Below are 16372 nucleotides of genomic sequence, written 5' to 3' on the forward strand. Positions count from 1 at the left end.
CCGAGGAACAAAAAAACCCTTCATCTCCTGGCTTTCCGTGTGGCAACTGGGAGATGGGATCGTGGGAGGGGGGGTTGCTGTGTCCTCGAGTGCAGAGCTCCATCCACAGTGCCCACGGATCTACTCTAGGGATGCGCAGGGTGTGGAATTTGACGGAAGAAGGGGGGGGGTGGGCATAGCTCTGATGAAAACTCTAATAGTTCAGTCTGATGAAAACAGAAGTTGGGAGCAGAAAAATACCTTCAAGGAAAGCCTGGACAAAGTTGAGGCAGATGCTGATGGACGTGACTGATGCATTCTTTGCATAGAAAAGTCATGTTGGTGCTTGCTGGCGCTGCTGCAAAGGCACGCAGAAATCCTGCCGAAATGGGGCGTGCAGGTTTCAGCTGATTAATTAATGGACTGTGTGAGGAGAAAACATGAACCATTTTACTGATGCCTGTAAATAGGTTTTTAAATATTCTGCTGGGTTTCTGTCATGACAAATTGCATTCACATACTTCAACCCCGCTGCGTTTCATTCCAGGCTGAGCCTAGAGTCCAGAATACTTGAACTTTCTCGGCAATGGGCAGTACAGGACAACTATTTTCACTGAAAATATTTTAAAGCATATGAACTGAAACTCTTTGTTTTGAATCAGATCATCGTTAAACTCTGAGACTTGACAAATACCACGCTGCTTCATGAAATGTATTGTCTAGAGGAAGGGCTTTAGGGAAAGACAGAGCAAAACTTAGCACTACAAGCCTTGCTTTTGAGCAGAGGCTTTCCTTCTGCAGCTGTTTCAGGGCTCATTCTGCACTCAGCAAATAAGAGTGAGGGTGTGCAAGATAAATATTGATACAGTGGTGGCCTGAGCATCACGTGTGTGCATAATGAGCCTGCATGACACCATATCCATCACTGTCATGTGAGAGGGCCTCTAGAGTTACGTTGCTATGACAGCCTGACATGGGGCAACACGCCACGTTCTTGAGTAGCAAATACATCCCTTCCTTCTGCCCAAACTGATGAGTCCATCTCTGATTCACTAGCACTGACTCTGGGCCATTTTTGGTTTTTCAGCGATGAGAACACTAGAAAAGACCTGAAGACGCTGCCCGTCTTTCCTACCAAGACACTGCAGGAGCATCCATCACTTGCTTACTGGTGAGCTGTTTAATTTAAAATGTAAATCATTGCTATGAATGATAACAACAAGATCACTTTTAAGCAGTTTGCAAACTCTTCTGAAAGTTTTCAGCCCAGGACATGGAGTTAATTGCTTATGTTCAAGCATTTCCAGTTTTTAGAAGGTTATAAATTATGCAAGATCTGATGCAAATTCCTCCTTGAAAGTTTGCTCAAATTCAATTGCTATGTCAGAAACTGCTGGATCAGAATATGTGGGGACCCTGCGATAGAAGGAGCTGAAATCTGAACTCCAGCCAAGCCTGGGTTTGCAGAGAGCACCTCGGTCTTCATCTGTCACACAGTGGAGCCTTTGTGGTTGGGTGACCTTTGCTGGCTGCCAGCTGCCCACCCAGCTCCTCTCAACAGGACAGGGGAAGAAAATAATCTAGAAAGGCTGGAAAGAGAAAGGCAGTTCCAATTCTGGGGCTTGAATTTGATGTAAAGGAGCACAGCATTTAGGATGAATCAGTGATATTGTTTCCTTGGAATTGATACCCTTTGTGCAAATTCAACTCCCTCATTTGTTTTGGTTTTTTAGGCTTGATGTGTACGTGATGGATTTTCAAGTATACCATGCTTGCTTATTATTTGTTTGTCTCAGAATGAATTCTGCTGGGTTTTTCTTTGCTTTCAAGTGTCTGACACATAAATGCATATTTTATTTCACATTCCTCCAAACGAAAATGTTGAAATATGTAACAGGAAAAATGCAAAAAGGTCATTGCTGACAAATGTTTTTTTCACCTATGAAATGTCAGGGGGAGAAATCCACTGGAATGAAAACAGCTCTGGTTAAACTTTTTCTGTCTTAGATATGGAGCATTAACCAGCCTTTGAAGTTTGGGTCCTTTAGAATGTTAAGATGAATTTATACAATTAGCACCATTATTCTGCAGCAGCATCTGCAGCAGAACAGGCTGATCCGAAATGATTCGTTAATTAGTCTGGAAGGCAGGATGCGATGGTGGGGACCAGCCAGGCAGCTCCACACTGCTTAATGAAGGGTGGGAAAGAAATCAGCAAGAACCAGAATGTAAACTAGAGCAAGAAACATGCAGAGGGACCCTGCTCTGCATGCTGAGCAGGTGGCTGAGCTTCAACAGATGCCATCAAGACATGAACAAAGTCACTGAGCCTCTAAATTGGGTTTTGTGCTTGGTTTGCAGTGAGGACAGAGTAATTGAGCATTATACACAAATTAAAGGTCTGACCAGAGGACAAGCCATTGTTCAGTGAGTATGACACTTGTTAATTTGTGAAGATGATATTTTTACTTTTCTCCTGTTCTTTTTTTGTTGAGAAGTGGCAAGGCAGGCTGTTTGGGTCATTATTGCCTGCAAAAGATGTTGTTTGTATCTGTCAGATTCTCTTTTTATTGAGTTATGTTGCGAAGGGGAATTATTTGAAGTTTCACATTTCACAGGCTTGCAGTTTGTCATTTGCGTAGTCATTTGGGTACCTCAAACACAAAAGAAATTGTTTAGATCTTACTTTATTGGAAGACTCTTCTCCATACCTTGCTTGCCATCAATTAATTTTCACTCCAAACTCTTAAGGGCTAGTATTATCCTAAGTTCTGTAAGAAATTCTGAAATGTTTAGAATTTGGCTTTCAAAATAGCAAGGTCTTCCAAGTTGCACACTGAGCCTGTGGAATTGTATTTTTCTTTTACCATTAATATTTACTGTTTTTCCTACTAGCAAATGCAGTAGGATGTGTTATGAGATGTTTGAGATGATGGCCATGGCTGCACGGTGCAGGCTCCTTGTAGTTTTTCTCACGTACCTCAGTGCCTGTAAATCTGTCTCAATAATCCGTGGTCTTTTTTCAGTAGGAACAAGGGAAAAATGGTCTGTTCAGTGGTTTTCTGAATTGCCTCATGAAACAGTTGTACAACGGCATAAACAGATTTATTTGGAGCCTATCCTTTGTAACCAGAGCTTCATAATGGAATAATTATAGGCAGGTCTTTACTGCCAACATTTCCCAAAAGACTCACATGTTCAGTTCAGAATTTTTGCTTTCAGTTCTGTGATCCTCTGATAAGAGATTGAATGTTCTGTTGTATGAGAGATTTTCCTTTTGCTTTAGCTGGGCCAAAATACCCCATCTTTCCCCAAGCCAAGATGCTAAATTTTCTTCTGAAAACATGGGCCTTCAATTATTAAGGCCTTCAAAATATACAAATGATAAATGATGTGTCCTGGATGTATGTGTGAAAAAAATATGTTAATAGATATTATTCCCTCCAGAGAAAATCATCTGATATGCTATAAATCTGTCTGCAGGTACATGAAAGTGGTAGAAGCTTTGCCAACATACGGAGTTCATTACTATGGAGTAAAGGTCAGTAACTGCCTATAGATAATGTGATTGCTGAGCTTATTATGTGGGATTGCATTCCTAAAGGAGCAGTTGGATGATTCAGTGCCCTTCTATCAGTATGAAACCCCCCATTTTTCAAGCTCTGTGATTTTTCCCCATTCAATATACTTTAAGAATTGTTTCCAGAGAGCAGAAAGGAATCTGTGTAAAACCTTACGTAATCCTATCAGGAGCTAAATTCCTATCATCTTAATTAAACTGGATATCACTTGTAGACCCGAAGCAGTTAACAGTTTCCCCAGAGACATTAATCAAGATTAGAAAAATAAAATGTGGAAAAGACTCCTCCTAAGTGGCAAGTGATTAGTGGTGCGTGCTTGGAGTGGGCAAATGCTGAGAAATACTTTTGGAGAGTGATGGAAATACACCATTTATTCCCATTTGTAGAGCAGAGCCGGGGCCAAAGTGTTTTGTGCCGAAGAGCTCAGCAGAGATGATGTCTCCTTACTTTTGAGTCACGGCCATGACTGTGGTACCTGAGAAGCTGATGTCTTACGCTATTCTTTCCTCCTGTGGCTGTCCATGCCTGAATTTAGTGGATGCAGTCATTGGCCAGAGTTTTTTTCTGTCCCCTATCCTTCCCCTTCACAGCCACTCCTCCAGCCAGTGACACTCTGTTGTTTCAGCAGCACTGTCGTTTTTCTGTCCACGTTGCACAGCCACCACCTGGTTTTGTGCCTCTGCCTCAGAAGGCAGAGGGAGAAAGTTTCCACGTTCACCCCAGCAATCCACTTCACCTCAATTTGTTTGCCAGAAAATCTTTGTTCTGTACCTACTTGTACTTGTCACAGAGTGAAAAGGGCTGTACTCTTGGAATTGCCTAATTCTTAAGTAGCTCTTGGTTGACGTAGACGTCCATTTTTCAGGATAAACAAGGAATCCCGTGGTGGCTTGGAATAAGTTACAAAGGAATCGGCCAGTACGACTTACAAGACAAAGTTAAGCCCCGAAAAGTAAGTTTTTTTGCATCTGATTTTTTTGTGGGGGAAACATGGTATGGTGTTTTATGTAAGAATGTACTCTTTTAAGCTGTTGCTTATTAGACTGGTGGGCAGAAGACCAAGGGCTGGAGGCAGAAGGAGATCTCTGCTGGCACTGAGGGAGTAAATCTCTCCCTCTTCTAGATAGTGGAAATGCCCTTTGGGAGCTTTGGCTCACGTGTCTTGAGTTTGGTGGTCTCAGGATGGGAATTTTTCAGCGCCCAGGGATAACTACAGAAATATGAAGCAGCTGTGCTTTGGCAAGGCCTTGTACTTGGGCAGTGTTTTTACTTCACTTTTGTAGTTTGGTTTTTTCTGTGTGACGTGCAAAAGGCTCCACTGATAGAGGCGGAATACGAGGGGAACTGCGTGAAATTGCAGGCTTGTAGAGGCAACTCTGTAAGTCTGTGTTTCCATGAATTCTAAGGGGGAATTGAGAATAAATGCCAAGTACTGGAGATTGTTCTTCTCCTTCTCCAACCCACTGCTTCCCAGTGTGTCTGCTGCAAAGTGAACTCTGCCCACACCCTCCTGTGCTGTTTGAACAGGGCAGAGGGTCCTGCCTTGCTCTGCTGGCTCCCTTGGAGCCCCCAGCAGAGAGCCCAGACAGCAGTCTTGGAAACCCACCAGGCACCCAACACATGGGCTGGTGGGAGCTCCCCCCATCCTATAGCCACATGTGTGTCCTTGTGACAGGACTGAGCCCTGCAAGTCTTTGAAGGGTTCTTTAACCCCCATGGCTGGTGGGAGAGCTGGTGCTCCTTGTGCTGGAGCCATGCTGCTGGGCCAGGGCTGTCATTGTTCCTGGTCATGTCTTCACATCTAAGCCATGAGGGGATGGAGACCTGGGAGTTTGCTGTTCTTCTTTCCCCAGGAACGATCTGGGCAGGAGTTCACATGAAGTTGTGCTCCCCGCCCGGGAATTTTACATTTGCAAAATGATATTGTTTAGTGTATTGGTGCCAAAAAGCACAGCTTAACAAAACTTCCTTGTTAAAGTGTTATCCCCCTTCAAGCTTCCAGCTTGATCTTCTCTTTTTCCAGAGCAGGCTATGACTTGGTTTTTTTTGGTGTATTTATATACCTGTGTGTCCAAGGGTGAGCTCTCGTGTCCTTCCTCTGCTTGGTTTAGTAAAACACAGAGTTTCATCCCAGATGTCTCTTCCCATGCCTGCACTAAAAGCAACACAGAGGAACTCTTTGGAAATCAAGTCAGCTTGATGAAGCCATTGAATGTCAAAGGAGAGCATCGAGGAGGTCCTCTTGCCCTTGAGCACTTCCCTGATTTAAGGCAACATCTATAAGATTTTCCAGCCAGGAAAGGATCATTCTGCAGCCAAGATGTCCAGCTGTGACCAGCAATGCTCGCCAAGAAGATGGAGCGTCCCTGGCTGGATGCATTGCTTTGCCAAGCATTTTTTATGCTTGTGGGATTTCAGTTTACAACATCAACCAGGCAGATTAAGAACATTTTTTAAGGTCAGCAGGGCCCAGATACCAAGTCACACCCTGCTACAGTTAGTTATGAGGCGTTGGCTTTGAATGCAGCAGGATTAAGAAAAATAAAATAAAAACCAGAGGTCATCTCTGCAGTGGAAGTGTTACAATGGAAATGAGAATAGTTGTTGGCTTTAGTGAAATTATAATTATATAACAGAGGATAGAGATTAAAAGGGAAGGTGAGAGAGAGGAGCCTAAATGCGGGTGGAAGGTGTAATTCCAGTAAGCTCATTGAAACTGTAGGGATGGATATGGCTGTAATACCCTTAAGGATTTGTCTGGTGTCAGTGCAAAGGGACAAAAATTATCCAAGCCACAGCTTGTCCTGAGCCATGGCTGCCTGTAATATGTGGCTAAGTATGCAGACAGTTTCTTTATATGAAAAATATTTCAGGGTTTGCAATACAAAGTGCACTTTGGATAAGTGATTGGAATCAGATCACTTTTGGGGGGACAAGCAGACATCAGATCTAGAGGGGCACCCACATCTGACATGGGTTTGGAATTAAAATGCTGCTGCTTATTTCAGTGTACCTACAGCCATGCTGCCTGTGATGCAGCAGGCAGAAGTTCCTTTTAATCAGTATTGTCGTATTTTCATATTTATGAATGTATCATAATTTATTTCAGAGAGAGAAGAGTATATGCAGCTTGCCTGAATCTCCCAAGAGTCTCTCTGGAGCAGCAGGCAGGAGGGGAATAGGCATGTAAACAATTCCTGTCAAAGGTGCTACTTTTGCTGGATTTAGCAGAATTTTCTTGCTTTGGTTTTTGGGAATGGAGCCAAACTCACAACTGCCATGCGCTGGTGTTATCCAGCTGTTTATGCTGTGGATCAAAACTGCTGTTGTGTTTATCCTTAGCCATCTGGGAAAGAGCATCCTCATTATGCTCCACTTCTCCAGTTGGTGATGTTTAAATATACATGCAGCTGATTAATAAATAGAGAATAATAGAAGGGAAAGGTTGAGTTCAAGTCTAATGAAGACCAAGCTGGCCTTCCCGAATTTTAAAGCTATGAGTGATCTCTGGGTGTGCAAACCTCTCTGATACTTGTTGTGGTGGGAAAGCTGCAGCATTTCGGATGGGAGGCTTTTAACAGGAATTGGTGCCTGTGCCCCAGTGAATTCACACCAGGGGGATTTATTCTATTCCCCATGTCTTTTCTGCAATGTTTATGACTGCTGTCACATGTGTTTGTTTCACTGTAGAATCATAGGCATTTGGCAAGAGATAAGTCCATATTTAGAATAAAATTTTACTATTAATAATAGAAATAAAACATATATTAGCTGCACCTATCAATGGAGGGTCCATTAAATCCAAAGAAATATAACCACCCTCCTCAAAAAGTGAAATCTTTTGGCTTTATCCAAGTAGGTCTTCAGGCAAAGATACCTAAATACGAGCCTTGGAGCGCAGAGGTTATCCCAAGATTTTGTTATTGGATCAACACTTGCACGAAGTCCAAGGCTGAGAGCTCCTCACAGGAAGCAACTTGCAGGAGAGTCCTGGATGAAGCAATCTCCAGATCCCTATCGCCCAGCCCTGCCAGTGCTCCATCATCACCATCCGTGAGGGGAGCGTGCGATGTCGGAGAGGCCGGTGTGTGACGTGGGGCTGGACCAGGAGAACCTGCCCTGGCTGTCTGTCTGTGTAGAGCTGGCTGGGGAGGTTTGGCTCCAGCTATTAATATTTTGCTGGTTGACCTGAGATGGTTTTGGGAGTTTTGTTGCTCCAAGTCACTCCTGGGAGCTTGTGTTGCTTTGGGAGCAGTTTCTAGCAAAGCCCAAGTGTTACCCCTCACCCAGGACTGCCAGCTGAGGCACTGAGGGAAGCACTGTGCCCCAGCTCCGTAACAGACTGAAAAGGGAGAATTATTTTGTGTGTCATTTATGAAAATTGTCTTTGTAGATAAAAACAGTGGCTCCACACTGGCTGGAGGTTACACTGAGCTCACTTGATTATCATCCTGAAGTCTCACAGGGCATTAAAACGGACTGAGTTTGGCAACCCTTGCTCAGATTTGAGCTCAGACCTGGGATTAGCTCTGCAGTCCTGCTGCTTTGTAAACATATTCTCTTTCAGCTGCAGTTAATACTGAGGGACACCTCCTGCTTGGAGAAGTGCCTCCTGCTTGCTGTAGGGTGGCATGCCAAGATCCTGTCCCTGGTATCCTCTGAATCAATTAGGAAAAATATAAAACACGTCCCAGGACTTTGTTTGTCATTTCAAGCCAGAATAGATCTCCCTTTATCTCTACCCCATTCTTCTCACTGGTGAGATAAACAATGTCTGTCTTGTTAATGGAGGGTGTATTAGGGCACGAGTTGAGTTTATTCTGTGTTCAGCCAGTATGTGGGGATCCTCTGAGGGCTGGAGAAGGCTCTTTGACTTGTTCTCCCACTTACTGTGTTTATGTGGGTGACTCCCTCATGATAAATTAACTACATTATCTGAAGAGAAGAACTAATCTTGCTATGGTATTGTTTCAAATGTCCAAGAATATCGGTTCTACTGCTTGACGTCCTGACTGCATTGTGTTCTCAGAAGTGTTTTTGTTAGCATATACTCATTTTGAAATGGGTCATGTTTATCATAGGATGGTGTGGGCTGGAAGGAACCTGAAAGATCATCTCGTTTCAACCCCCCTGCCATGGGCAGGGACACCTTCCACTATCCCAGGTTGCTCCAAGCCCCGTCCAGCCTGGCCTTGGGCACTTTCAGGGATCCAGGGGCAGCCACAGCTTCTCTGGGCAACCTGTGTCAGGGCCTGCCCACCCTCAAAATATCCCTGGCTGGATTTAATTCTCCCAGGGCTTTAGCTTTCCAAACCAGACCCCTTGCTGCTCAGACAATTTCTCTGTATTTCTCCCACCCTCTGTAGGGCGTTTTTTGTGTGTGTTTGAGTTTGTCCAGGAGCTCTTTGTTCATCCTTGCAAGCCTCCTTACTCTTTTGCTTGACTTTCTCTTTGTTGGGATGCATTGCTCCTGATCTGTGAGGAGGAGGTATTATGATATTTCTTTCTTAATTCTACATATGCTAAGAGTTGATGCTGAAAGTTTTCCCTTGCAGAACATTTACTTCATGTAAATGTGCTGTCCTGCTTTGCTGAATAGCTCAGAACACAGCAGCGCTGGAACAGCCTTCTCAGCAGGCAGCTCTAATTAGGCAGAGATTTCTTTTATGGTGTTTATTTCTCACCAAGCCATTGATTTAGATAGAAGATACTAAGCTCATGTAATTACTTAAAATAAGCACAGGGCTTTTACGAGACTGCTCTGAAATTCAGTTCTTTCCAGATGTGCAAAAAGTTGCTTGAATGTCACGTGCCACAAAACACAAACGTTTTGGGGCAGTTTCATGTTGAGACATCCCTCGGTCTTGTGGTGCCAGTGCTAGTGAGGATCAGGCAAAAAAAGGATCATGAAGTATTAGAAAAAAATGTGATCGAAGAGATTTTTAGAGGACTGGCTTAATATTTAAGGGATGAAGGATGCCTGCGGGTGAGCTCTGCCAAATTATGCTGGCAGAGGTGGGAGCTGTCTGCCTCCTTCCCTCAGAAGTTGCTGCAGGTGGGGCAGTTTGGCTCTCCTGCCATCTCCTCAAATGCCTCTCTCCATGGGCAGGCGCAGCAGTGTAACACACAAGGATTCCAGCTGAAGGCAGGATGCCAGACAGCCGAGTGCAGTGGAGGGGCTGAAACACAGCCCTGCTCCCAGCGCTGCTGCCAGGGTGGTAATTTCCCTCTTTGGGTGGGGTGCATTCCTGTGGGCAGAAATCTTTTATGTTTCCTTGCTCTGAATTGCCAGATTTGTCTTTAGATTGCCGTTCCCAGCCAGCTCCCAAGGTGCTGGTTGCTGAGCCTCCTTGCAGGCACCGCACGTACCACGAGGTACTTTGGAAGTGCTTCCCGAGGGAAAGGCTCCTGCACTGGGGCATGGCTTGCACTTCCATGCTGACCTTAACCAAAGACTCCTTGGGTGGAAAGTCAGAGATTTGGGTAATTTAGCTCTCGGTCAGAATTTGCCACTAACCTTGGAAACATCCCAGGTACAATTATGACACGTGCTGTGCCTGGGGCTGGTGCAGCAGCGTGTGGCCACATAGCCCCTGCACTCAGCTGCTCTCCACATTTTCACCTCCTTGCAAAAAAAAACCTTGAAAAAAAATACTAAAATACTATTTTTTTTAAACAAAATCCATCAGGCTCACAGGAATATTGAGCCATCAGCCCCTGAGCAGCTCTCCTGCACGTCTCAGGGCAGGGGCTCTGCCAGCTCCTGCCTGCGATCCTGACGGGGCCGTTTTTCTGAGCCAGTTTGCTCCTGCTATCAGGCCCGGACAAACTTGCATTTTATTCAAAACTGGATGCAAGATCAGCCAGGTAAAAAACCAGCTGCTTCTTTTAAGGTGTTTCAACATTTGGGCATCCCATGTCTCTTAGACTATTACAGTTCTTTTTGTGTGAGAAGGAGGGTGATTCCTTTTCCTTCAGTGTTCCTTGGTATCTGGAACTGAATCACAGTAGAAATGCAGGAAGCCTAAACTCGTGGGCTGGAAAAGCAGCAGCTGGGTGGTAGGAGTCTGGCTGGTGCACAGAGGTGCCTGGGTGATAAGATGTGGCCAGAGCTGCACCTCTGCCTTCTACAAAAAATCCCGGAAAAGAAACCTTGACCAGGCCAAATTCTTCCCCAAGAGTCAGACAGGCAGCCCCTGGGATGCTCAGTAGGAATTTTCAGGAGCATTTAAGGATCTGACAACCTAGATGGATGGGAAGGCTATTAAGAAAACATTAATTAGCTCAGGTGGACTTAATCATCTGGTTAAAAGGAACATACATTGCAAAACTTCCACAAAAACATTTTAATTATTCCTAATTGTTCTTCCAGCCCTCAAAAACCAGTTCCAGTTTGTTTTGGGGGTTTTTTTGCCACTCTTTTGTCTTTAAATATACATGTAGTTTAGGTAAGATTGAAGTTAGGAATTATTTAGGAACATGTCTGTACAGGGTAGGGAGTATTTGAAGGGAGCAGGAGATCTCTAGTGCAGTGACGGTTTCCTGAGTGCTGCCTTTTGACCAAGAGTTAGAAAAATTTCGGTTGAAGAAAGTTACCACTTTATTGCTTTTTTTTGTCCTTGTTTGTATGGAGTTCATTTTTTTCCCTCTTTGTTTTTATGAATCCAAGCGTGTTAGGCAGAAACTTGTAATATTTTCATTCAGGATTATTTCTATGTGCATCTGTATAAATATTATTAGCTCTCAACTTACTCTAAAGCTGTTCATTTAATCATCAACCTTTTTTACAAGGACCTGAGTTAGGAGGGTTGGTCAGGTGAGGTGATTGCTAAGGAGCTTATATTGTTCTTAAGTGAGATAGTTTGAGGACAGGGCACTTTTCAGTCCACAAGAGCAAAGATGTGTCTTTCGTACAACACCAATTCCCATCTCTCCTGCTGCGGAGCAGCAGAGGGGGGAGCTGGAGTTATCCCAGACTTTGGTCAAGGAGGCAGAGATGTCTTTGTGGTGAATGTACCCAGCTGCGAATGCTTGGGGCGCCTGTCAGCTCCTTTTGGGCTGGGGATGGATCTCACAGGGTGGGGAGGAAATGGGGCAAGGCTCTACCCACATCCTGAGGCAACTCCATGCAGGTTTTCTTAAAAATGCAAAGGCTTTTCTTCCCTTTCTCGGTACTGCAAGTGATCCCGGTGTCGGATTTGCACAGGCTGACGGAAGGGTCCGCCCAGACCCCTGTGTCCCTCTGCCTGGGCAGGAGGCTGCTCCAGGCGCTGGGGCTGCTGCCTTTTGTCCTCCTGCCAAACGCGACCCTCACCACCTTCGGGCAGGTGTCCCCTTCTCTCGCAGTCCTCAGGAATGTCGAGCGCGTCCGGAGGGGAAAAACCCGAAGGAAGTGATAAAGGGGACGGGGAGTCATCACCCGCCGCGATAAGAGACAGCAAGGCAGTTTTTTTCCAGAGGTCGTGTTTGAAGCCCGCCCATGGTTTTTACGAGCGTGGGAGCGGGCGGCCGGCCGGGAACGCCGGGATGATGCTTCTGGTCGAACCTGTTGCCCCTGGGTGTGAGTGAGTCAAGGCTGGCGGGGCCGGGACACGGCACCGCGGGGACCCCGAGCAACCCCCACGCCACTGCCCCCGCCTTGGCCCCCACAGGCACTCGGGGTGCTCCAAGGGGTGAAGCCCCTCCGCAGAATCCTCCTCGTTCCCTCCGCCGTTGGGCTTTGCCTTTATCTGGGGAAAGAAAGGGGTGTGGGAGGCGTCGCAGCGGAGCGGGTGGGTGGTGATGTCAGGCGTGTGTCAGCAGTGGGAGGCGAAGCTGCCAAGGCAGAGCAGCGGGACGGAGGGACGGAGGGACGGCACGGCCGCCTCGGCTCGGCCCTGCCCATGTCACCCCTGACACGGCCCGGCGGGGCCGGGGAGCCGCGATCGGCAGCGGGGCTGCGGCCAGGTGAGTGCGGGACGCGGGGAGGCAGCCGGGGCTGTGCCGGGATCCCGGCTGGGATCCCTGCTGGAGCACCCACGGGCGCTATTTCTCAATGTCCTGACAGACCGCTTGGGCTGTTTCCTTTTGCGTTTTTTAAGATTATGTATTTTCAAAGCTCAGTGCAGAGTTGTAAAGAGGCGCTTCTGGCGGCGGTGTGACTGGGCAGGAGGGCTGTAAGATAAATATAAACTTACTTAAGCAGCAGAGTGAAACTTCCACAATCGTCTAGAAAATAGTTTATTAATTTAAGTAAATTACATTTCCAGTTGCCTTCACTTTTTCTACAGCAGGTTCTGGTAGTTGTAGTCCTAGAAAGGAAAGTTTTAATTAAACAGAGGGAAAGGCTGCATAAAGAGCCACTTTTTCCCTGAAAAACAAATGTGTTGGGTTATGTTTCATTGTGTTATAAATGTTTCAGATGCAGCACAGTGTAATACGTCATTTTTACAAAACCTGAAGTCCTTCTGTAGTGGGAGGGAGCACGGCAAGTCAGGTTTTGGCAGAGGCCAGTGGGAATGTTGTGTGTCCTGGGAGTTTCTGGTGTGGTGGTTGCACCCGTGGAGGCTTTGGAAAAACTCCAGTGGGGAAAGGAGGGAGTTGCTGTGATGGTCTGGGTGCCTCAGCTGGATCCCTGGTGTCGGAGGCTGGTCTCTCACTGAACCCTGTCCCTGCCTGCCCAGCTGGATTGAGGTACCTCCAGCACCTGCGTGTGGGCTGCAGGTCTGGAAAGCAGCTGATGTAAACTCCAGTGTGCTGCTGCACCTGTGCACCCCATCATGGTCAGGGGACATCCCTGGGGACACCCTGTGGGTCCCCATGTGCATCCAGGCACCTTGGCACTGCTAGAGAGGGGGCAGGAGGTGGTGCTGCTGAAACCTGGGCTGAGGGGCCGGGAGCAGCCTGGGCTGGGCTGGGAGGATGCAGCCCCCGATGGCTCATCCCCAGGGGGTGGCTGATGCTGCTGCTAAAGGAGAACGAATTCGTATGAAATTCTGATCCCATGGGTGCAGCTGCCAAGCCCTGACTGACTTTGATCTCTTCTCCCAGCTGGCACTTTGCAGGAAATATGTGGGTTTCTAGCAGGAGTATGTGCTGGGGGTGGCTTCCTCCTGTAGCTGCTGTTGTTCTGTACATGCTGTATCCCTGCTTCAAAATATCACGCTGGATGTCTCAGACAGTGTCTTCACAAGACTTGCTTTTTCCAAGCTGCTGCCATTCCCTGGGGATGTTCTGACTCAGGGAAGTAGACCATAGTTGTCTATACAATTACTTTGTAAAGAGATTTTTGTGTTTAATCAGAGAGAAAATTACTTTAACTGCCCTGCCAAGATCTCTGGGAACTTGTAGCAGTGAAATTAAATGTGCTATTGATGGAAGCAGATGTTGTCATTGGCAAAATCCTCAATTTGCAGTACATTGTTTGTAAGAGTGTGAAATTACTGAGGGGGCATTCTATATTTATGTGCTTCTTTTAGTTGACGTTATGAATGTAGTTACTGCTCAGTCCATGCCATAGCTGAGGATACACAGGAATTGTAATTTGCTGAAATTATACCACCTTGGGGAAAGAGGACTGGTGATTGTTCAGTGACCATGTTCTGCTTCTCTCTCCCAATTCTCCTAGCTATTTCAATGGAAACAGCTGGAAAATCTCTATTTCCGTGAGAAGAAATTTGCTGTGGAAGTACACGATCCCCGCAGGTGAGGCTGGAGGAGGCAGTTCTGTCAATGAGGTTAATCTTTACCCAGTGGGAACTCATCATCACGTGTTAGTGAATGGGGTGGGAGGTGCCTCAGAGCTAAGCATGAGTTTAGTCGGGGCTTTGGGACTGATCCTGATCAGCGTTTGGCAGGGCAGACCGGGGCTTTCACATCCCTGGGTGTCCTCTCAGATTCCCTGGGTGTCCATTCAGGGAGTTCTTGTAGCAGAGGGAGGACTGTTTGTCATGGCCAGATTTGCAGCAGTACTGGGTGATGGGGAGAAGGAAATCTGAGTTTTCTCATCCCTAAAATTAAGGCTGAGCCTCGCCTGGTTAAGAGAGAGGCATTGTGGACTTCAAACCTCAAAGACTTGTCTTGAAATTGTGTTTCTTTTAACCTCCTCAGAATTTCAGTATCAAGAAGGACCTTTAGTCAGAGCGGGCTGGTGGTGCAGACCTGGTATGCAAACACTTCCCTGATCAAGTCCATCTGGGTGATGGCAATCAGTCAGCACCAGTTTTACTTGGACAGAAAGCAAAGCAAAGTAAGTTATGAGGCATTTTACTGCGAGCATGGGTTTCAACACCTTTCCTGTATATTCTTCAGCGTGTGTTTTTCCACGGATGAACTAGTCTCCAGAGAAAAACTACAAATTGTTTTTGTCAGTTTTTTGAGCAGTCTATTAGTGGCAGTATTGTTATTCGATCCATTTTAGCCTGCCTGCAGTTAAAGGCTATGGAAGTGTAATCACGGAAGAGGGAATTCCCATGTCTGGATGTCCAGTCTGCCTTTTCTTTTGTCTCCTTCCTGTGTTTGTTTTGAAAACTGCAGAGATTTTGAGCTGGGAGATGGTTCAGGTTTTGGGGGAGAGGAATGCCAAACAGCCTGTGCACACCGCAAGCACCTGTGTGATGCTGTTGCTTTAGCCCTTAATTCTGTGGGAGATGAGGTGTGAAATGTCATCTTCTGTGATGTGTTCTGAAGTTAATTAGAGGTAACTCAAGGAGGCTGGATTTTTTTTTTAACTCCTTCAGGCAAAAATTCCTTCAGCCAGAAGTTTGGATGATATCGCCATGGATCTGACAGAGATGGGAACACCAAAAGTGTCAAAGCTGGTGACTTTGGAGGCCAAGAACCAGCTTATTATGGCCAGCAATGGCAGTTTGATCTCATCAGGTAATACTGCACGTAAATGTGAAGTAGCCAGGTATAATGGGGCTTGTGTTTGTTAAAAGGGAAATGAGGCTACCAGGTAATAAAAATGGCCTTTATGTGGAAATCCTCTGATACAAAGCATGTTTTCCAGGCTCTCAGGATTCAGAGGTCAGTGAAGAACAAAAGAAGGAGAAAATTATGGAACTAAAGAAGAAAGAGAAACTCCTTCAGGAAAAACTGCTTCAGAAAGTTGAGGAGCTAAAGAAGATCTGCCTGCGAGAGGCGGTGAGAACTGCACCTTACGCTGGGGTCAGGCAGGTGGGAGCCCTTTTCTCCCACTGAGCCTTATGTGGAGCCCTCTCTGTTCCCCAGGAGCTGACAGGCAAGATGCCCAAGGAGTATCCCCTGGGTGCTGGAGAGGAGCCTCCCCAGGTGAGAAGGCGCGTGGGCACGGCGTTCAAGCTGGATGACAACCTGCTCCCCAGTGAGGAGGTGAGCATGGCAGCTGGTTTGCTGGGAGCCACACCGGTAGCCAAAGCCACTTGCAAATAATCCAGCTCTTCCTTGGGTGTTTTAAGAGGAGGCAGCTGGGACAGTTCCTTGCATGGAGTGGGAAAGCCAGATGCATTCTGCCCTTCTTTCAGCCACGCTTTGAACTGGCCAGGAAATTGGCTGTTTCTAAAGGCCTTAAGTTCACCCGACCTGAACCCCTGGTTTGGCCATGGCTGCATGAATTTTAATGAATATTTTGCTGCTAATTAGAAAAGATCAGGTGCATAATGCCATTTGGCAGCTCACGGCTCTGAGCTTTTCTGGAACGTTGACATGTGTAGTGTTGGGATGGTGTTCGAACCCAGAACGTGGCAGGGATGTGCACTGTCCCCCTTGCAAAATCATCTGTCCGTGAGCATAGTTGTGTGACAGGAGGAGGAGTTTTACCTGTGGCTTAATGAAGGTTCCTCCTGAGTAAAACC

At 46.3% G+C, this 16372-nt stretch overlaps 1 protein-coding gene across 3 annotated transcripts in view; it reads left to right on the forward strand.

The window, feature by feature from the left end:
• FRMD4B (FERM domain containing 4B) overlaps positions 1–16372 on the forward strand; it is a 125973-nt gene that overhangs the window by 97668 nt on the left and 11933 nt on the right. For all 3 annotated transcript variants that reach the window (XM_048315757.1, XM_048315756.1, XM_048315755.1), the window contains exons 8-16: positions 1067–1150; positions 2341–2406; positions 3463–3520; positions 4426–4512; positions 14167–14243; positions 14649–14787; positions 15278–15419; positions 15550–15683; positions 15771–15890. In XM_048315757.1, coding sequence (XP_048171714.1) covers positions 1067–1150; positions 2341–2406; positions 3463–3520; positions 4426–4512; positions 14167–14243; positions 14649–14787; positions 15278–15419; positions 15550–15683; positions 15771–15890 — 907 coding nt within the window. The remainder of the gene's footprint in view (positions 1–1066; positions 1151–2340; positions 2407–3462; positions 3521–4425; positions 4513–14166; positions 14244–14648; positions 14788–15277; positions 15420–15549; positions 15684–15770; positions 15891–16372) is intronic.

The sequence above is a fragment of the Corvus hawaiiensis genome, chromosome 11 (assembly GCF_020740725.1).
Source record: "Corvus hawaiiensis isolate bCorHaw1 chromosome 11, bCorHaw1.pri.cur, whole genome shotgun sequence".
In the NCBI taxonomy this organism is placed as follows: domain Eukaryota; kingdom Metazoa; phylum Chordata; class Aves; order Passeriformes; family Corvidae; genus Corvus; species Corvus hawaiiensis.